This window comes from Trachurus japonicus, chromosome 17, assembly GCF_045865225.1.
Source record: "Trachurus japonicus isolate A0001 chromosome 17, Traja_1.0".
In the NCBI taxonomy this organism is placed as follows: Eukaryota; Metazoa; Chordata; class Actinopteri; order Carangiformes; family Carangidae; genus Trachurus; species Trachurus japonicus.
Genome location: NC_140923.1, coordinates 19,726,171 through 19,747,711, shown reverse-complemented (window position 1 = coordinate 19,747,711; position 21,541 = coordinate 19,726,171). Strand labels below are relative to the sequence as shown.

The following is a 21,541-nucleotide window of genomic DNA, read 5'->3' as shown; positions in this document are numbered from 1 at the left end:
AGAGCGACAGTGAGGAAGCTCGGGCTTTTATAGCATCCTGCGAAAAAAAAAAAAAAAAAAAAAAAAGGCAACGGCTCACCAGTTTGCTCAGGTTTCCTAATATGTGCCTGCGCGTGTGTACCTTTGTGTGTTCATAGGATGACAGTGAAAACACAGAGATCACATCCCAAATTTCCTCATACTGGAAAGTCTGGAAAGGTTCTCTTGTTTGCACTGTGTGAAATCAAGGCACAGAAAACCGCATGTTAAGGATCACAAATCAAAAAGCAGACTGATTCAAGGCTAAACAAGATGATACACAGGATGACACATTCAATATACAAACACATGACTTTATTTTTGTACGATCTGTATTTTTTCTGTTTGGCATTTTGACTTCATAAGCCTGATAATCACTTGGTTTTTTTCACTTTTCTGTTTAACTCCTGTTCCAAATGAAGTGATTTCAAATAGTTTTTGTTCATAAAGGAAAATTAACAGTTTTGCGTAAGTAATCTGCTCCAATGTGTTTCAGGTAGCAATACCATGATGTAGAAATACTCATTTCAAAATCTGTCTGTAGTAAAAATGCAAGACTATCTGTTAAAGCAGAAGTAAGCGGAATATTTGTGTTAATATAAGTCTTAAATAGTTATATCTTCCGACAGCAATCACTTATATCGAGTGTTTGGTCCGAAACACGGGTCTGTCAGTCACTCTGCTCTGCTGTAAGCCGAGGAGAAAACTTTCCTTGTATCCTACAACCTTTATCCAATGAGGAGAGAGAACGGCATAAAGGGTCGGTCCTCTCTGTGTGTGCAGCCAAGGGATGAATTTCAACAGGTTTTTATTTCATTTCTTTTCTTTTCTTTTTGTAAATGTTTTGTAGATGCTAGCTGCTCTCCTTGTTTTGTTTAACGCACCATATCACCTTCTCGGAGCTGTCGGGGCACAGGGATAAACAACAATGCAGGTAAATAGGACGTTTGGTAAACCTGTGATTACAGTAAAAAGCATAGCTGTTTCCTTGTTTTGTGCACCATCCTTATCCTAAAATTACATGATTTAGTGATGAGGCCTATAGTAACCAGTTTATTAATACTAGCTCATTGCAAATTCTGACGCTGAATATTTTTTGGTAATTATTCAGCCGTTTCCTCTTCATGTGACAGATATGTTGCATCATTTGCTGTGATCGGCAGAAGAAACGAAAAAGGCTCAAGTATTGAAAATATTGCAGGTATCAGTGTATTTCACATAGAAAAGCTGCAAGCGTGTGTGACTCATGTAACAGTTGTGTTTACAGAGTCAATATTACCCAACAAGATCTAAGGTTCACATTGTACATTGATTTGTAAATTGAACCAATAACACCTCCTTTTTTGTTGTCAACAGCCAAATATTGAAATAACTAACTTTAACAATATAGTCTATGTTTAGTTTTTCCCGCTGCCTTTGGTTGTGCAGGTTTGGAAAACCCACAATGTGACACTGGATGAGGAGATGGATTTCAGTTGTGAGGACAATGCACTGACACTCTAATTGAAGTTAAGAGTTAAGTAGTGATCAGTATTTATTCTATGGCATTCATAGACAGGAAGATGTTGTAAACGTACAGTATATGCACATATATCAAAGCAGCAACATCTGTCAAAATGTCTGTGTCTTTAAAAAAAAAAAAAGGTAATCATATTTCTTAATGTATTAGTTGAATGTTGATCAGACACCTTTACAGTAGATGGTCTACAAAGTGCCTTTTTCGTTTTTCTGCTGAATCAGAGTATGTAACCCTGACCTCTCTTAGATAAATAGATGAACCCAGGCACTGCTTGTATGTTCACCGCTCTTTGTGTCACGAATGTTCACCATCACCGCTATGGTTAATTTATTTTTAAGGCTGAGAACAAATAGTGATGTCTCGCAGTGTTAACTGATGACAATATTCTTTAATGTGAAGCAAATTTTATGACTCAGTATTAGGCTACACTTTGTTTCCTGACATCGTTTTGTCTGGTTTGACTGAGTTTCTTTATTCAAGAGTCCAGACCCTGTTGTTCCTCACCTCTCCACAAGTTGTCCAGCGTCCTTCGTGACTCATCACCTGTCTCTGCCATTCACATGTGTTTATTCACCTCCCTTAGTGTTTTTTTTTTAATTTATTTTTTATTTTTTTACTTCAATCAATGGTTTTGTCTGTTGCATTTTGACTGTATCATTGATTCTTGACTAATTTAAATCTGTTCTGCTCTGATTTTTTCTGACATTTGAGTGTTTATGTCTGTGTCAATCCATGCTGACACTTCACTCAGTAGTGTTAATCATGTCCATGTCCTGATAATGCCGTTATTAAGGGCAGAACATCATTTTCCTATGCTTTCTGAACAAGATGACATTCACTACATGCACAGTTAATACAAAAAGATCATTTTTTCCACGTTTCGCCTTTTGAATTCCAGAAAATAAAATGATAAATGTATTACAGTCATAGTTTGAATGTGTATTTCCCTTAGTGAACATGAATATTTAAGATTGTCATTCATCAATAATAGCCAATAATTTCAAACAGTCTCAACTGTGTAATCCAGCTTCCTGAAATACCACAACAACTCCCGACTGTGATTATAGTCCACAAGGCCATCCTGACTGCTCAATCAGGGCAGATAAGCTTATCATAAATGACTGTTTTCCTGAAACATGCAGAGCAGAGGTTTACTAGGGTATTAAAGGCTGGATACCTGTTTTCTCCGTCTTTTCTTTAGTGTTCCCTTTTCTGGCTTATACGAATCACATAATCAAAAATGTTGTACTGTGAGTTAACTGTGACGAAATGGTCAGGCCTTGATTATTCATCATGGTACCCACACATGATTATAACAGGGCACTGAGGGCAGACAGATCCTAGGATGTACAGACGCTGCCAGTCTGAATTACTCATACTGTTATGATGTTATTGCACAGTGACGGTAATCGAGAGCTTATATCACTCTTATTCAGAAGACACACTACCTGAGAGGAAGAAAATAAATCTTCATTGCACCATGGGAAGGCCCTTGGCAGTCCAGGCCTAACAGCAAAACTAAGAAATTTGAGGATAAATTTAAAGTCTGATCTTAAATCTAGGGAGGGTGTGTGTCTCTCAAACTCAAACCGGGAGCTGGATCAACAGGAGAGAAGCCTGGTTACTGAAGACTGCCTCTCATTCCAGTGTTAGAAACTCAAGGCACCACAAGTATAGACCTGCATTTAGAGAGCAGACGGTGCTATCCTTCAGTATCCTTGTGATAATAAGGCACTATGAGCTCTTTAAGACATGATGGTGCAACACAAATGGCTTTGTAGTAGGAGGAGGATTTTAAATTCCCTGCTGTTGCAGAGGCTTTTTGCTGAGTTATGCACATCCCCCAAAAAAATCTGTAACAGCTGTTCACTCTACAGATAACAAAGGCACAGGCTAGTTTTTGGCACCATTTTAAAACAATAAAATAAAATGTCAAAATAATCGTTTTTTTTTTGTTTTTTTTTATAATATTGGCTTGTTTATATGCCAAGTTTGAGACATGTCCTGGTCACATGTCCTGGACTGTAGCATTTGAGGCCAAGGTAAGGCCTTCCAGAGTAACTGTGTTACTAGATAATCCATTTCTGAGATGTTTAAAGCCAAGTACATTAATTTTTTATGGATTTAGAAGTTTAAATTGCCGATTATTCTCATTTATCATCAAGAGGTCCCTGAAGACCGACCATCTGATGACTTCATTGATGGGTGTCATCTGCATAGCGGCACTTGGTCACACGTTGCTTCCTGATAAAGGAAACATGTATAGGGAAAATGCATTGGGCCGAGGAAAGAGCCCTGTGGAACTCCATGATTAACTTTTGTGTATATCAAAGAGTCATTGTTGACATAAACATACTGGACCTATTGATTTCTCTCATGCCAATGACATGGTCCAGTCCCTAAAAAAATCTTGTAATGATGGTGTCTTACTCTAAAATCTAATAGAAGAAATTATGGACTCATTAAAAATTTCTCAAAATGCATCTCTGTCACAGGAATTTGGCTTTAATTGACCCAATTTCTCAATGTATTTGGTTAAAGATATTTTTGCAGGGAGTTAGCAACTGCCATCTTCCTACATTTCCCACAATGCAAGTGACTTTCTTTGGACCCTGCACTACTTCTCAAATGCTAATTTCTTTCCAACCCCACACCCCCAGTCTTTATTTTCACAGCTGAAGCTCTAAATAGACAAATAAAACAACCCTGATGACATGATTTGGATTATTTTCAAACTTTAAAAAAGCATTTTCTGAGGAATAAAAGATGTCACGTAACCTTATCACATGCTGTGTAAGTATCAGCGGAGTGCACCCAGATGGCCCACTGATCACACATTAACTTTCATTGATTTCATTCTGAGAACTAGGTCCATGGCTGACTAGGGTCAACATCCCCCTTACGCAACATACAACCCATCAAACAAACCAGGTCTGGGGCTGCTGTCCTGGTTCCCTCGTTAACCTCTCAGCACTGGCTGATAAATTAAAGTTTGATATGAAAAGTAGGGTTGCAAAAAGGTCCTAGGGGAATAAAACACTAAAGTGATTCCAAGTGTAAGTTATGTGTAACAAACCTGAGAAGTTAAGTTATAAGTTGAGATACTAGACATTTCTGCTCATCCACCTTTTATCCATTAAAAAACAGGTTGTGGAGGAATGCCCTTCATGTACTGTAGTATCCAAACATTATGGGGAGAGAGGCAAAGTCAGTGTCCTCATCTGTTTGTGCAGCTGCAAGTCCTTTTCTTTCAACTCTGACCGTTGCCCCGTACAAACACTACTATTGTCAGCTGGGGCCCTCATCTTAAAAATATAGCATACATTGCATTTTTGTAATCAGACATATATTTGAATAGCACGTGATTCCAGCTCATTCTGATATTAGTTAAATAATGTGGGAATATATCACGACTGCAAGTGCTCAACAAGAAACAAGCAAAAGCAGTTTCTCAGCTGAAATTATTGCAACAACTTGGTTCACTGTTAACACCGACAGCATTTCCTGTACCTCCATAAACTTTTGCAAAGCTTAACTGAATATTGTGAAAGCCGCATGTGTTACACTTGATACTGGTCTTCTTCTTCCCATTTATTGGTGAACTGCTGCACATTACCACCACCATCTGGCCACGTGAAAAACTGTGAAACTGCAACAGCTTCAGCTTACACTGAAGGCACGCTGTACGTCAAAAGGTTGAAACCATGTGCATTAGACCTGGTCTGTCTATCCTGCCTCCATCATCCTGTCTGTGAAGGGACTAGTTTAAACTAAGCAGGCTGATGTGTGAAGCAACACGGGGTCCTGTTGTCCTGTTTCACTGTTTAGACAATGCCCATCTTGGCGGTGCAACACATGACCAGGTATTCAGGCAATCATTTTCATTAAAAAAATCAGAGTTATCATTTTATTCAAATAAGGTTTGTTCCTTTTTTCCCCCTATCCACAAAACAACAAATGTCTGCGTCATGATTTGTTGGAGTTGATTCTTGGGTGTTGCTCCTTTTGTGTCACCGAGGTGTTTAATTCTTTGAAGGTAACAAAAGACCAAGCAGAACCTCCCTTGGTTTTGGTGGTTATATTTCAACATCAGCATATTTTCTTGGCAGCATATAAAAAAAAGAAAAGAAACAATGACTACAGCTAAATATCAGTCTCTCTAAGCCATCTCTGTACAGTGTAGGTCCGACTGATGAGATGTACCACCCTTCATTCATTCCCTTCTGTATCAAAAGTTGAAATCCAAAAACAGTCTACTAGTCTCTAATAGAAATTTGAGTAAAAATGTGTAGATCTACCCAAATCCCCTCAGATCTACACAAGCGTGTCAATGATATTTGACACACTTTCTTGAGTTGTAATTTACAGACCATTTCTTGTATTGCCCCTGCTTTCCAAATAATTACAATTGTTTTAACAATGGCCGAGTGAGAGACCAAATTTGGGTCAAAATAAACCAGAATGAGCCTCCCTTTACCTGTCCCCAGATACAGAAAATGACAACAGGAGCTAAAAAATAAACTCTGACATTTAACGTCCTTTCTGGGAGGTAAGAGTCCTTTTGTACAAGTCCCTGGTGCCTCATTGACAATTTACGATCCATTAATTGGAGGGTTTTTTTATTTGAATATGAGCTATATCATATATATTCTATCATGATGTGCCTCAGTGATCACAATGAACTGAAGCCTGCATCAAAACAGAATATAACACGTAAAAAACACACCTGGTGTCTGCAACACCTTACTGGCCAATGGTAGAGCACTACAAAAGGATTAGGCTGTCAGTAGAGTGACTGGGAAAGTAGTCCATCCACTAAGAGTTGTCTTGGCAAAAAAAAAAACAGGGCCTAATTCCAGGAGAACAGAAGGTTATGGGATCAAGGCCAGTAACATCGTCCCAGATCATTGGTGAGAGGGTGAGGTCTATCAGAGAGATACAGAAAAGCAAAAAAAAAAAAAAAGTGAGTGTGTCTGGGGAAAAAAAGGCTAGTTCCTCTCCTGCACAAATACAGTCTCCTGTGGACAAAGCCCTGCCTCCTGCAGCGTGATGTCATAGTCCAAGTGGGCAAGCTTCCTTCTGGGAAAGTTGGTGACAAGTTCGAAGCGTTCGTTAGGATAACCCTTGGACTGTACGTGTCTTACCAGGGCCTTCAAGAGAGAGTGACAAAGCAGAAGTGAGATGTTTTAAGTAAAACAAAACAAAACAAAACAGTATTCATGTGATAATATTCTTTTCTGATTGGGCATAACAAGGAAATGCCTTATTTTTCTTAAATATGGATAATAAATTGAACTTAAATAATATGAAATAAGCAGCTGTTATCTTAGCTTAGCATAACAACTGCAAACAGGGTAAAGACTTGTTCTGTACAAAATAAAAATCTCCAAACACCCGCGACTCTAAAGCACCAAGCATTAATTCAAATGTTGCATCTTGTTTGTTTGTTGCCAGAGTACACAAAACCTTATAGCTGTGACGCAACAGTGCTGACTAAAGGACTGTTCCTCTCAAATAACTGATATGTTTTCTCACCAGAAGTTTTGCTTTAGAAGACAAGGAAATTTGCTCTCTCTGTCCATCTGGGTAACGGAGCATCAACCTGGCTTTGGGACCTGTGTGACAAAAAAAGGAAAGTAAAACATAGTGGTTAATGTCTTTAGGAAAAGATGCAGCTGTTAAATGCACTGTGTTAATCCATCTATTCTATTCGAAAGCTGAAATGCCATTGTGAGTTTCATAAAAAATAATCTGGACATGAGAATTCATGTAGAATCTACAAAAAATAAACAATTCATCTGATAAAGATAATTATTTAGTTTCCAGCTTCAACTAATGTCAGGTAGATGAGAACACGTTTCCAATTAATCATTGTTTGTGGAAAAGCTTTACCAAGAGTTATTTTCCTCTTGGCTATTCAGTATATAGTGAGCAATAACATCTACTGTACATGTACTCATTTGGCACTTAACACTTTAACATTCGCTGGAGTGGGAGACCTTCATCCTAAATCCTAATTACTACATCTATGAAGTGAGTGAGAGGAGATTGAGTTAAGAAGTTAATCATAATCAGCATAATATGTGCTATTCAGGTGTTGTAAGAGAGGAGGTGACTGTGATCGCCTTGTGTGCCTTGATTTGGGTGTCCACAGCTAACAAGTGTCGGTCACCCAAATCAAATTCAAATTCTTTATGGTGTATAATGTGGTAAGTATAAGGTTTGATGTCCCAGGTTGATACTGGCTTCCTGGACTCAAAGACTAAGAGGTTGACCAGCTGACCATGCAAGTGCTCATGAACTAATCCTCAAAACATTTTGACAGGGGTATGCAGGCTGGAGACGACCCTTAAAGGCACGTTCCACTCAAACACACCCTCATAACTTAATCCCCATCGTAACAGTTCCATGTTTCGAGTTACACATCCTCGACGTACCATTGTCATCGGGACAGTCTGCGACTGCGTCACAGGCGTTGCTGGTGCCGGTCTTTGATGATCCGGCGCTTTCTGCCGCCGGGGAACAGTGGTTCCCTCCAGAATCTGGGTGAGGCTGAGGCTGAGGATGACGGGGAGCGGAGGCCGACGGCTCCAGGTGGTTCTTTTTGCTCTCTTCTTTCTTGTGACTGTGGTTGTTTTCTTTGTACGGAGACTTTCTGTGGGAGGAGGTCGAGCTATCGGGATGCAGACGTTGCTGCGCTGCGGGGGCCGAAGGGGCTGGGGTATATTTGGTGGTAGAAGTTTTATCTTCATGAGGTACTGGCGTTTCACTGTCTGAGCCATCAACAGAGATGGGACCCTCACTGTCAGAGAAAGGCTCTGCGTCCGATTCGTCTTCTGATCGCGGGGAATCTGGGGCTTCGGGGACATTTGAGGACTCGTAGTGGGTCTCCTGTAGAGAGGCTCGGATTGCTGCCTCCAGCTGACTGTCTTCGCTGGCATCAATCAGACTCTCCTAGAAACAAAAACAGAACACAGCTGTAAGAAACATATCAAAGAGCTGGGTAAAACAACACAAAATAGGGTCAAACTTAACGTCCTAGTCCAACAATATGATAACCAGAGTCCCATGATGCTCTACAACTGATCAAGACTTGTGAGTTGTGACAGAGTCTGAGTGACAAAGAGGAGGGAGAGAGGAGATCTTAGAGGAGAAACAGAATGAGAATTAGAGGTGACACGTCTGATGAGAAACCCACAGAGCGAGCTCGTTTGGCAGGGGGGGCATGGCAGGACGGCCCGTCGAGCTGTCCGTGCTCTGCCAGGAATCCGGTCGCCTGCTCCAGGAACGATGCCACGTCCAGCTGGTTCCACTCCACCATTTTTTGACCTTCAAAAAAAACATGTTATCAACAGTTCGGGTCAGTAACGACATTCAATTACTCCCCATGTTGCATCAACTCACATTTAAAAAGTTTTTGACTTTTGAAGAGGACTTTTGAGTATGTTATCAATTTAGAACAATCAACCAATACAAACCAAACGGCAGCCACAGTGAGTGACCGTTGATATTAAAGCTTTCTGACCTGGATTTTTCTGTTGTGTAACTTCTAAAATCCACACAGGTTCAATTTCACAACAACTTCCTCAATCCACATGAACTCTCCCACTCACCTGTGCGCGGGTCGAGGATGGAAATGTAGGGAAACTTGTTCAGTTTGTAGAACTGGATGTATCTTTGTCCCTCTTCACTGTCATGATATACCTGCGATGAAAAGATGCGGATTAAACATGGTATGAAGAGTGTGACTTGCATCTTCTCTCTAATGATTTTTGGGGGGTTTGAAACCGCATACCTGCCAGAATATGAAGTGTTCTCTGATGATGGTCTTCACTGCATCGTTACTCCATACATCCCTGTTCAGGCACTGGCAGGCGAAGTCCTGAACATTTTGAATGTTGATCATTAGCCACTTGTTCTCCAGCTGTCCACAGTCTTTTGCCTGTAAAGATGAAAAAGAAAATAAAGAATCTGAATTAAAAAAAAACACCAATTTGTGGTAAAATTGCAAAGTTGACAAGTATGAATATCTACAAGTACAATTAACTACATTCACTAAATAAACAGGTTCTCCCCCATGGAGAAGAGTCATAACATCAGCGGTATGTGAACACATGTCATGGTGGACTGGTTTCATAAATACTGTTAGTGCAGCGAGTGAATAACACTGTCGCTAAAAAGAAACAAGCTGCACACTCCTGACCTTTCCCACCTGTGATGGACGCAGTCGCCATCTGAGGTTTCACTAAAAGTTCACACAGACCGAATAAAGACGTCGGGTGTAAAGTGTCCTGTGAGTGACTTCTTACTGTCTCAAAGCTGCCTTTGTGCATGAGCTCAATGGGAGGACGGAAAAGGTCTGCCAGGGTGCTCAGTTTCTTATCCACCGTTCCGCCGTTACGCAGCTCCTGTTCCTGGCGGACTGGGAGAAGAAAAACATTCTCAGTCATTATAGGAGGTTAAAGTCATACAGGAGTTCACACAGAGAAACAAATGACAGATTTTTGACACTTGGCTGTTGTTTTAATTCAAACCAAACCAGGTTTTTTTTACCTTTTAATATACACTGTCCCACCTGCGGGGATACACTGGCCTTGGTCGTGTTACTTTAGTTGCGTTTTGGAGGCCAATCTTCACACATCTTTGAGAAATTTTACAATGTGCCACTATAACTGTTGTATAATCTGTTGTCCTCGTTGTGCCTTTTTGGTTGCAAGAATCACCTTTCAAAATGAACCAGGGTTATGGCTGATCAAAAGGGCTGAGGAGTATTGATGTTTTTTAGGTGGTTGCATTATTTTTGAGCTTGTGAACAACAAAGAGAGTGTCTGGTAACAAGTTAAACCTGGAAAGCTTTAATATGGCATTACTCACTTGTTTCTGTTTGGAAGTCTCGGAAACCATCAAATATTGACCGAGCAGGTCTTCGTCGCTTTGGCACTGCATGTGTAATAGAAACGGGAATAGTAACACTGTACAGCAAAACTGCAATTTAGTTAAAAGCGCATCTACGTGAGGTAGAATAAGAAGAAAAGCGGCACAATACCTCCAAACAGTGGTTCTGGTTCCACCAATATGTCCTGCTTCTGTGGAATGGGTGCTCGAACTTCACTAAAATATAAAGAAAAACATATTATTATTCAAAGGTACAAAACAATATTGAGCCAATAACACCAGCCAAAAATGCCAAATTATCCTAAAATTGTAAAACAGAAATTTAGGCACACTAATATATATGTTTAGTGCATTTTTCAGATGCTACTGTAATACACAACAATTATGCAAATGTGTGGTTGTGGTTTTGTTTGACAGAAAATTGTAGAGAAAAGTATAAACCTACTCTGTGGGGGGCGCTCTGCTGCTAGAAGCTGCTGAACTGGAGCTGGTGCCGGGCTCCTCTGCTATCCCACCTCCATCCAGAAACATGGTCACTGCCATCTCCAGGTTATTGTTGCATGCTTCCAACATATGCTTTCCTACACTCTCTGTGGCTCCTAGGAGAGTGTTGGACATAGACATACTGAGAAACACATCATCACTGTGCACAACTACCCTTACTCTATCCGTGAAAGTAATCTAGTATTTTAAACAACTAAAGTAACTCAACTGACAATGCAAGAAACTAATTAAGGATAGACAAAAAAACATCTAACAACATAACTAAGAAATCACATTGATGCTAAAAAATTCAGAATGAAATTCAAACTTGTATTACATATATATACACTGTATTATGAAAGGGATGGAAAGCGCGGTGTAAAAAGGAATGGCAAAATCTCATTCATCTCATCTCATTTGCTTTATCACACTACTAAACTACTATGTGATGGAAAGCTGGATATCACTAGTAACAAAGTAAAATTTGATGTTAACTGTCCGTATTGGTGTGTTCGTTTTGTGGCTGCCTTATTACTTGTTCAGTATGGATTTCCTTTTAACAAAAAGTTTAAAAAAGAGATAAGAATAATGTAATTTGGCAATCGAAACCAAGATGCTGTTTAAAATATTTTATAGTTGAACTTGTCTCATTTGTTTATGTTGTGTTGTTATAACAATGCATTTGTAATTGGCAATGCTATATGTATAGAAACTTTGAATATGCCACACTGTAAAACTGATGACATCCACTGTTGGATCATTGCAAAATGAAAAACTTTAAAACTTTATAATCATGGATTCCTATTATAAACTGCTCAAACATTGTAGCTGGCAATCATAAATACAGAGATGCTGTTCACTGTGTTTAGCAGATTTCCAACAACTAGGTACATTCACAAAGTAATGTGCTCTGGCACAATTTTGAGATACTTGCACTGTAAAACAATAAACTTTTTACTGATATACATTTATCGAATAAATTCAGCCAGGAGTTTTTCTTCTTTGCAGAATGTTTCATAAAATAAAACAAAAAACAAAACAAAACATTGATGTATTATTGCAGATTATGATAAGAAAACATGCTCTGCAGTATATAGACACATTCATGCACACCTTTACAAATTACAACATTATGATGCACACAGAATCTCCAATAATATAACAAGCCCTTTTTTTGAATTAGTTGTTGATATTGGTGATAGTCGTGGTCTATTACTTTAGTACAATTTTGAATGAAGGGATTTTGCTAGTAACAGTATGTTCTACACTGTGGTATAGATGCTCTTTCTCTGGGTTTTTTTTGTTTTTTTTTAACCTTCAACTTCATGTGGTCTTATTACGTTACTTGTCTGCAACGTTGTAGAGAAACGAAAGCCACACGAACTGCTTTAAAGTCAACAAAGGGCAAAAAAGATGGTATGGTATGATATGGTATGCTTCGGGGGAAATGGTAGGCAGCAATGCAAAGTACAGGATAGACGATGAGTAAAGAATAGGAAATACATCAAAACAGCCCTCTAATGTGTTCAGATTATGAGTCCTCGCTATGCATAAAACTATTTTAAAACAATACCACGCATTTGCGAATAAAACACAACATGTGAGGATTAACTTTTCGTCCTTTTTGCGAGTGTGGCTTCAATGAGCTCTGCGTTTCTACTGCGCATGTCCGTTTCACTTTCCAAGTCTGGTAACAGCCCCCGACCTGAGTCTCCTGCTTTCACCGATAAATAACTAAAAAAAAAAAAAAAAAAAAAAAAACTGGAAAAAAAAACTGTCCATCATGTGAAAGCGTACACTAAAACCCCCCGTGGACCTCTGTGAGTGGACAGTGGGACACTGGTGGTGTGCTCATCGGCGTGCGGTGGTCATGAGCACAGTGCGAGTGGAGCTGACAGCGAGACAACACGAAGCCTGGCTGCTGATGAAGAAGGGAAATGTTTCTCAGCCGACGTCCATTCCTCATTATCAAACAACCAGGCAGTGCAGAGAAAAGAGCTAAAAAACCAGCGCTAAACTAGCGACATGCTGTCTTTAATCAGCACCGCACACGTAATCTGTCATTACTAAGTGGCTATGGTGGATAATATTCAAAACGGGTGGCTCTGAAATCCCCTTTTCTGAGTCTTTCACTTGAGTTTAGTGAGATAACTGACTCTGCTTTTTCGCTCTTGCAAAGCATTGACAGCGCAGGGGCCATAGCAAGACTTATCGTCCGTTTTCTCACCTGCGCACTAATTTCGTGATTTGTTGGACAAAGGGGGGTATTCCTGTTGGACAACCCAAACCTACTTAATAGATCAAATGCTAAATGAAATGTTATTTTTACCTGTTATTGCTGTGAATTGTTGTATTAACCCGTTCACCCCCGGAGCTGAGGTGTCTCCGAGTGCCGCCATCTTACCGCCACAAACAACAACATAAATGTGGCGCATGCGCCGCGCCGTCCTTTTCCCCACTGCCTGGCGCGTCACCACACCAACGACCGCGAGTCATTGTGGGTAATGTAGTTCTTTAAGCAAAACATGGCGTATCCACAAAAAAAATGGGCACCCCAGGCCATATTTTTTTAATTTAAGAAATGGAAAGAAGCAAATCAAATTTCTGCAGCAAATAGACTTTTGCGATATCAACACATTTAAATTACAATTTCACACTTTTGTTACTTTAATCCTTTAATTATGTGAAATAAAATGTAACAGAACATTAATATTTGAGGATGGGTTTTTTTTGTGTCTGTTGACAAGTTAGAAAATAGTTATAGAAGGACTAACGCTGTATCAACACTGCCTGTTCTGTTTGAAAACTGCCTTGTATCAGTCATGACAGACATACTAATAGGTTATACATCGAAGCTACACAGACTTGCTATTTAAGTAGTGTCATTTTATTGTTATTTGCATAATACATTCAGTTTGAAAACAGCATCAACCAAGTCCAAAACCTGAAGACTTAGTTCTACCAACAGTGAACTAATAGCAATTGGAGTAACTGCTCATTCAATGACCATTGAAGGCCAAGTAATCTTCATTACAGTATATCACACAGATCTGTTGTGTGCTGCAGCACAAACAAGAAAAGAAAAAAGTATATCACTTTACAAAGGGAAGGTGATGATGGCACTGATTTTCTACATGAGATGTCCAAACTATATTTACAAATACACAAAGTGACACTTCCATTCCCACTGGCCAATTATAAAGTAACTTACATTAAAGCTGAATATAGAATAACATTACATTCATATCAACAGTTCACAATGTCCTTCTGTTTCACTGATGGTCTGATATAAGCTCATTAATGTTTTACAGCTGAGTCATGGTTACAATTGGATTTCAAAAGGTTTGTACCACAATTTCTATTTCTTTGACAAATAAGAAATCGTCAGCTAAAGAAACCAATGAGGGATATTCAGTATTAATTCACCCCATTTTAACAATTGACGTCCCACTATAAACCCAGATGAAATGAATTACATAACTCTCTGTATTTTACACAGAAAGCACTTGGATTAGCACTCTCCATGTAAATGCAGTGATGCGCTGGAATCTGCACCATTTTGTCATTAGACCTTTTAGCCCTGAGGTGGGAAATTTGTTTCATATAAAAGATGCATCATGTTTCAATTTTAAAAGGGAATAAATCAAGTGCACTCAAGCATTATATACAAGAGACCACAAGAATAAGTCATTTACTTTTGGTTCAAGGTGGTATACATGGCCCAATACTTATCTTTAAGCATTATCAAAGGTCAAATGAGAATATTACAGAATGTGTCACTGTAGTGTCTTCAGTAAATTTCAAAATGTTTAGAAATTGTCTGCGCCAACAGCATGAAGTAATTTATCTTACATTAGTTAAGATCACCGATGTGAGTCTACTCCTCCCCTTAGAAATAAAATTAACTTAAAAAACAATCTACATTTTACGATGATGACCAAGATGACCAAGGTTGTAATCAGTGATGTATTCAAGGGTAAAAAAACAAAGAAACCAACAAACAAACAAACAAAAAAGAACAGTGATTTACCACTGATTACAAAATCATCTCTGTGAACACAAATGACTTTAAGTTCTCATGAGCTTTATTTTACCGCACAGGTCAGTCTTGTTAATCTGAGAACTGGCCCATGAGCTGTAAAATATCTGGAACAAAGAGTAGACATCAAAAGGAGCTCATGATACCAGTTTATTAAAACGACTCATCACTTTCTGTTGATATGTTTTCCATAAAAGGACTGATGTGTGTAAGTGCCACTTTAGTAAACTGGTTCAAACGGCATGGTATCTTAGGCTTCATTTCTGATGCTGTCACGTTTGATACCAGGGCCAGCGTTGAAGCACGCTAAACCAAATGAGACAATAAGTAGTTATCTGAAGATTAAAATGTGTGAATAATACATTTTTAATGGACTTTACCTTTAATGTCAATGCTTAATGTTAATTTACTCTGTACTTTGTGAGAACAGTCTCATCCTGACCAATTATAAGGAAAAAAAACTCTATTATAATATTAAAAATATTAAGAATGCCACCCTTTCCTCTCTTATGTTAGCAGTGCAACTTCAACAAAGTGATAAATGAGATTAATTTCTTATGTAGCTTGTGGCCACTGTATGATTGAGGAAAGAAACTGTCTCAGTGTCCTACATGCAAAACAATAACAGAAAAAGTTAAGTGCAGAGGAAAAATGGGGGTATGGGCGTCGGGTACTTTCACAGTTCATTTCCAGCTTAATAAATAAATAAAGCTCTCACACAATAGCATAGATCAAGGTGTGAATGAGTGCATACATGCATACATGTATGTTGAGTGAGCCGTGGGTGAATTTTAATGTTGGAATGTGCATTTGTGTATGGAGTGACTACGTGATTGAGTGAGGCCAATGTGTTTCAAAATGAACTTTGTTTCTGTAGGCAGGGGGGGAGGCAGGAGGGAGGGAGGTGAGGGAGAACACTGTGAAGTTGGCAGGTGAGTCGTATACTGCGGTTTAGAAGCGGATGAAGGTAGCGTCGATCTGGCGCACACTGGGCAGTGCCAGCATGATCTTCCGCCGGTACTGCGGATCCTTCTGTAGCGGGTTTCTTTCGAGATAGACCGTCTCCAGAGTCTTGGCGTTCTTCAGCTCATCAAGATCTGACCAGTTATCGATTTGATTATCGTTCATCTGTGGAGACAATTAAATACATTACAGCCAATCTGAAAACACCATCAGTACGGTCTTGCATGGCTGAGCACTGGTTGAGCAATTACATTTAAAAAAAGAAAAGATTGATAATTCTATACAAAAGAAATAATCAATCTACCAATTAAAAGTAAAACGGCGATATCAAAGACTAAATAAACTAATGGAAAAATCTACACAGTATAAGATTCTAACAATAACTCATTATGTATAAAAGTTGCGGTAGAAATCAACCTAAGGTTTTAACAAGGGAGTTGCAGAAGTGAGGATATTTTGACTATTTTCTTTCAGTTATCCTCCTGGAGCATCTTGTGGCACAATTAAATCAGCAAACCATAGTGAGCAGTCAGAGCTCTCAATGGCGATCATCTTAAATTGCTGGTGGTACATACCTATGTGCAGCCTTAAGACTTTCAAGAGGTCATAGAGTAAATAAGATACAGGACTGCAAATTAGAAACTTATGAAAGGAAAATGAAAGCTTTGATATAACTTTTTTGTTTAAAACTTCAACAATTACGTGACTATGTACTATATAGGCAAGTTCGTTAATTGATCATGAGTTGTTTTTTTAAAAAAAAAACCTTTTCAGATTCAGATTGTTTTAGCTATTGATTGATCTATTCTTAAATATTTTATTCAGTTTTTATTGACCAATTAAATATTAATTTATGTACGTGTCATAGCAGCATAAACACATAATCATTTAATGATTTGTTCTACGGGCTCTGATATGGCACACAGTCAGTCTCTAACTGGCATTCAATTAAACAGATATATCTTTTTGCTCTTCCTGCTATATGTAATTTGACAACAGCATGCAGGCCAGGCTCTAAGTATTGACAGTCCTCTTTCTTTTCTTTCTTTGGTTTTATAAATGATACATACCCAGAACTCCTGCAACTCTGTCAGATGGTTGATGTTTTCAATTTTCTTTACCCGATTGGCTGCAATGTCCAGGGTTGTGAGCTTTTTCTGTGAGGGAAAATAAACTTTGTTTGAATGTGCAGAGCAAACTTGGTTGTAAATGTTGGCATGGTGAGCAAAAAGCATGATGGACAGTTTGACATCCAGTCCTTTCAAAAATGAGTTGTCAAATCTCAATGACTCACATTGTTCTCCAAGCCCTCAATGACTTCGATGCCATTGTGGCTCAGATACAGCTCTCTCAGGCTGACAAGGTTCTGCAGACCCTCGATTTTGGTAATACGGTTACTCTGTAAATAAATGTACACAACATTAATAACTAATTTCAACCAATTTACACAATTGACTGACATAATTAAAGTCATCTAATCCCACCCCAGGTGCCGAAGAAGATTTGCGTTAGAATACCTGAATGCTTAAAACAGTCAGGTTGTGTAAACCCTCCAGATTCTGAAGCTGAGTTATTTTATTGGTTCCAAGAAACAAACTTTGCAAGGATGTGAGTGTATCCAAGTTCTCTATGACCTGCGGACACAACAAATCAAAGGGACATAAATTGACATGTTAAAAACAGCAAAGTATTATTTCACTTGTGTGTTTTTAACACCATAATGTCACAACAACATGTCGTGGTATTGAAAGTATACGCCACATTTGCAAAAACGTTCACCCCAAACTTCTCTCACCCGGATGCGATTGGAGCCCAGCTCCAGCATCTCCAGGCCTACGAGGTGGTCCAAGTTGGCAATGCTGCTAATTTTGTTGTGAAGAAGAAAAAGTTTCTTCAGCTGAGTCAACTGGTCCAAACCTTCCACCTTCCTCAACATGTTGAAGGACACGTCGAGCTGCCTATTGATGAGCCAAACAAAATTTCCACATTAGAATAAATCAAACTTGAAATGTGGGCTTTTTGTTCTATTATATCAGCCATGTGAAAAATACACCACTATCTTAATATCAGTTTATGTCAACTTTAGCAACTTGACTCCTTGTGGCTCTCAGTTTTCACACTTACTCCAACTCTGTGAGGTTGTGCAGGTTCTCCAGTTTGCGGATCTGATTGTCGTAGAGATCTAGCTCCCGCAGAGAATTCAAACTTTCAAGGTTTTCTATCTTTTTGATGAGGTTCTGTCGTAAAGAGAGTGTCTGTATGAAGAAAGAAAAGGGATAAATTCAAACGCTTGATTTTTCATAGACAACAAACCAAAAAAGCATAGTTCATTTTTCTAGTTAAGAAAATTAAACAACTCCTGCATGCCCTGCAATATATGTGGCATTACTTCATCACTCACTGGTGTACTTACCTGAGCCTTTTGTAGCACCTCCAGTCCTTCAATCTTCCCAATACGACAGTGAACAAGATCAACATCCTAGAAAGAAAACAAGCAGCTTCAGATGACATTGTGTCCATACTCATGGAGGTCTTTTTAAGGTCTATAGAGGACAACACAATGCTGCAGTGGTAAAAAAAAATTTAAATACAAATTTTTGTAAAAAACAACAACAACAACAACAGCATAAATGAATAAATATAAATAACTTTTCATCAACCTCCAAGCTCAGATAAAATCAGATAAAAAAATCACTTTCTGAGGTAAAGCAGAGCTGATTTTTATCAACATCCCACCAAAAGCTATATCTGAACATCACCTCTTCCTCTGGGTCCAAAGTTATGGTGTCCATGTCAACTGGAGACTCTTCTTTACCTTTAATGAGGGCAAGGTTAAATCAGATAAACTAGTGAGGTCACTGCATCAAGGAAAGGTAATCAAACAACATACAAAAAGATTTTGAAAGCAAGCGTAAAGACTGATTTTTATTTAAATCCTGTTACGTAGATTAAGTACAGTGTGCCAAAACTTGATTCATGTCAGAATAACAGCAGCTGACTCTCTGATTTGTCAAACGTGTCTCTTTTCATCTCTGGAGATGTGATAGATGTTATTACTTGTGGTAGCAGGCTGATTGGGGTCCACATCACCGTTGATACTCCTCCTCCTGGTCTCATCATCACCAGATTCCTCAGACTCACCCCTCCGGTCCACTACAGTCGGCAGAGGAAGAGAGGAGAAGCTTTTTAATCTCACCATGCAGCTGCAGAGCTGTCATCTGATTTGTCTGATGCATCAGGGGACACATTTAGCTGATGTGAATGTAATATGATGCAAAGACCAGGCCAAGCCCCATCCGGTCCACTGAGAGTTAGGGGATGTCATGTGGAGTATCCAGCCTCTGTCTTCCTATTACCGGGCTATAAACTATGGCTATTACACCATGCATCTGTACTGTGTGTAATGAGATCATATGTGGCCAATGCACAGCTACCAGTGAATAAATCATCTGATGATTACTGCTGTGGATGTGGTGTGGTTACATTATCACTGGCTGAACACTGCTAACAATGTTAACTAGCTAGTTAGCAAGCCAGATCACAGAAGACAGGTTCGCGGGCTAATGTATGAAACGTGTCACATGGAGTAACAGGTTAGGTTCAATATAAAATCCAATTTCAGACCACTACAACGCACAACGAAGCTGGGGGAAAGGGTGAAATGGTTTGTGTGTGTGTGGACTAGCAGGACAGGGTGAGTTGACTGAATATCACGTCAGCTAACGAGCCTTGTTGTTAGCCTGTTAGCTCGCTAGCTGGACCAGGATGGAGGTCTGGAGAGTGACAAGGAGAAACGGTCGCCGGGTGTGCTAATTTAAAAACGGACACGTTTGTTCAGACAAATACGGTTTAATCTAGACGGGGTTATCATGGGTCGGCTCCGTCTTTTCTATAAATTTACTCACCTTCCATTTCTTGAAGCTCTCCAACAGACTGGGCAGCCATGTTTCCTGTAAACACTCCTGACAACCGCTCAGCCAATCAGGTGGAGGAGCGTCGTCCTGCGGCTGGACACAAGATGGCGCTGTGTCTATGGTTACAGTTTCTGGTCGCACAACGGTAAGTCTCAAAAGCACAAGTCAGGGAATTTATTTATTTAGTCAGGGCAAAGATATGAAGAAAGATCAAAAGAGCAGCAGTTATGGGGTAGACAGGATGTGTGTGTGTGTGTGTGTGTGTGTGTGTGTGTGTGTGTGTGTGTGTGTGTGTGTGTGTGTGTGTGTGTGTGTGTGTGTGTGTGTGTGTGTGTCTGTTGTGTTTCCCATTCAGCTAACTTACCGGTCTCTGTGTGTTTCGGGCGATCAGTGTTTCTCTCTGTATGAAGCAACCTGAAAAGCTACAGCTATCCCTCCCTATCTTTGAACAATCAAATCCATTTTGGTCTGGGGATTCCTGGGCCTCAACCAATCAGGAATCCCCAGACCAAAATGGATTTGATTGGTCATAGATACTGGGAGCTGTAGGCTTGTTTTCAAAACAAATCCTGCCCACCTCCAGCTTTAAGTAGCATACTGTATTTTTTTTTTAGTTCTTTAGCTATTTTGTACCACACCAAGAAACATATTGCACTTTTCACTCCATTAGATTTAGATTTATCTGGCAGCCCTGTGTAGCGGCTATACAAAGCTGCTTACACTGCTACAAACTACACTGTAGCAGCCTATTGTCAACAGGGATGACACTGCAGACAAGTGCAGACTGAGTGCATAGACTGTAAAAGGAAGACTGAGTGCCAAGAGAGGTCAAGGGGGCCCTGGTCCTCAAGAGACTACCACTGCTGATTTAAAGCAGAAGTAAGTGATATATTTGTGTTAATATAAGTCTTAAATAGTTATATCTTCCGACAGCAATCACTTACATAGAGTGTTTGGACTGAAACACGGGTCTGTCAGTCCCTCTGCTCTGCTCTGAGCCGAGGAGAAAACATTTATCGTATCCTACAGTTTTTATCCAATGAGGAGAGAGAACGGCATGCAGGGCTGTGTGTGCAGCCAAGGGACGCCGTGAATGTGGCGACGTAGGGACGAGGACTGTTAGGGTGCGTTCAAAGAAACTCGTATTTTTCCGACCTGTGAAGTCGTACCAGTTCGATCTGGTACGAGTTCACCGGTCGGAAGTTACGAGTGGCCGTTATAGTGACTTTCACCGGTAAAACAGGTCGGAAAAACACGAGTGGGTTGCCTGGAACGCTACAAAGTCGTAAGTTGTGACTTGAAGCTGTAATTTACGATTTCAAAAACCTACCTGGAACGCAGCATTAGCGAAAAACGACCGGACCACTTACTTCTGCTTTAAGTTTTCTAGACCAGAACATTGTGTATTAAACCTGATGCAAGTGAAGACATGTGTGCAGGAGTTTTCTCTTTTGAACATTGTTGGACTTTCGGTCCTCTCCGAGTCTACACACCTGTTGATCTTTTGAGATGTGCATATGTAATGGATGTGCACTCACTCCACCCATAAAGGACGTGCTAACCAACTTGCCAAGCGGTTGTTAATCTCTTGGCGAAGCGGTTAGCATCGTCGCCTGCCGTGCAGGAGATCAGGGTTTGAACTCCACCTAGGGCAGGCCGTGAGAAACACAAGCAGAGGGCCAGATATAATCATCGGCTACACATACGTTT

At 39.7% G+C, this 21,541-nt stretch overlaps 2 protein-coding genes across 2 annotated transcripts; both read right to left on the bottom strand.

Annotated features, from left to right (window-relative positions):
• Positions 1-5,596: 5,596 nt before the first annotated feature.
• On the bottom strand, positions 5,597-13,366 carry ubxn7 (UBX domain protein 7). The gene is made up of 11 exons (XM_085805072.1): positions 13,245-13,366; positions 10,878-11,031; positions 10,584-10,648; positions 10,412-10,477; positions 9,847-9,959; positions 9,333-9,479; positions 9,151-9,241; positions 8,736-8,866; positions 7,975-8,491; positions 7,073-7,152; positions 5,597-6,687 (listed from the first exon to the last, which is right to left on the bottom strand). The coding sequence occupies exons 1-11, from the start codon at positions 13,348-13,350 to the stop codon at positions 6,526-6,528; spliced, it is 1,632 nt and encodes a 543-aa protein (XP_085661198.1). The 5' UTR covers positions 13,351-13,366; the 3' UTR covers positions 5,597-6,525.
• Positions 13,367-13,780: 414 nt separating this feature from the next.
• Positions 13,781-19,888, bottom strand: ppp1r7 (protein phosphatase 1, regulatory (inhibitor) subunit 7). The gene is made up of 10 exons (XM_085805074.1): positions 19,823-19,888; positions 18,975-19,070; positions 18,677-18,732; positions 18,331-18,396; positions 18,042-18,172; positions 17,713-17,875; positions 17,435-17,551; positions 17,212-17,316; positions 16,988-17,074; positions 13,781-16,082 (listed from the first exon to the last, which is right to left on the bottom strand). Exons 1-10 carry the CDS (start codon positions 19,860-19,862, stop codon positions 15,906-15,908), a joined length of 1,038 nt encoding a protein of 345 aa, XP_085661200.1. The 5' UTR covers positions 19,863-19,888; the 3' UTR covers positions 13,781-15,905.
• Positions 19,889-21,541: the final 1,653 nt, after the last annotated feature.

What these genes read in the sequence shown, in the direction of transcription:
- ubxn7 (XM_085805072.1), bottom strand. Translation starts at nt 13,350, where the DNA reads ATGCGCCACATTTATGTTGTTGTTTGTGGCGGTAAGATGGCGGCACTC. An exon ending in AGCAGAGCGCCCCCCACAGA is followed by an intron (nt 10,649 to 10,877) that starts GTAGGTTTATAC and finishes TTTATATTTTAG; the next exon opens with TGAAGTTCGAGCACCCATTC. An exon ending in ACCAGAACCACTGTTTGGAG is followed by an intron (nt 10,478 to 10,583) that starts GTATTGTGCCGC and finishes TTACACATGCAG; the next exon opens with TGCCAAAGCGACGAAGACCT.
- ppp1r7 (XM_085805074.1), bottom strand. Translation starts at nt 19,862, where the DNA reads ATGGCTGCCCAGTCTGTTGGAGAGCTTCAAGAAATGGAAG. An exon ending in CACAACCTCACAGAGTTGGA is followed by an intron (nt 17,876 to 18,041) that starts GTAAGTGTGAAA and finishes GCTCATCAATAG; the next exon opens with GCAGCTCGACGTGTCCTTCA. An exon ending in TGACTGTTTTAAGCATTCAG is followed by an intron (nt 17,317 to 17,434) that starts GTATTCTAACGC and finishes ATTTATTTACAG; the next exon opens with AGTAACCGTATTACCAAAAT.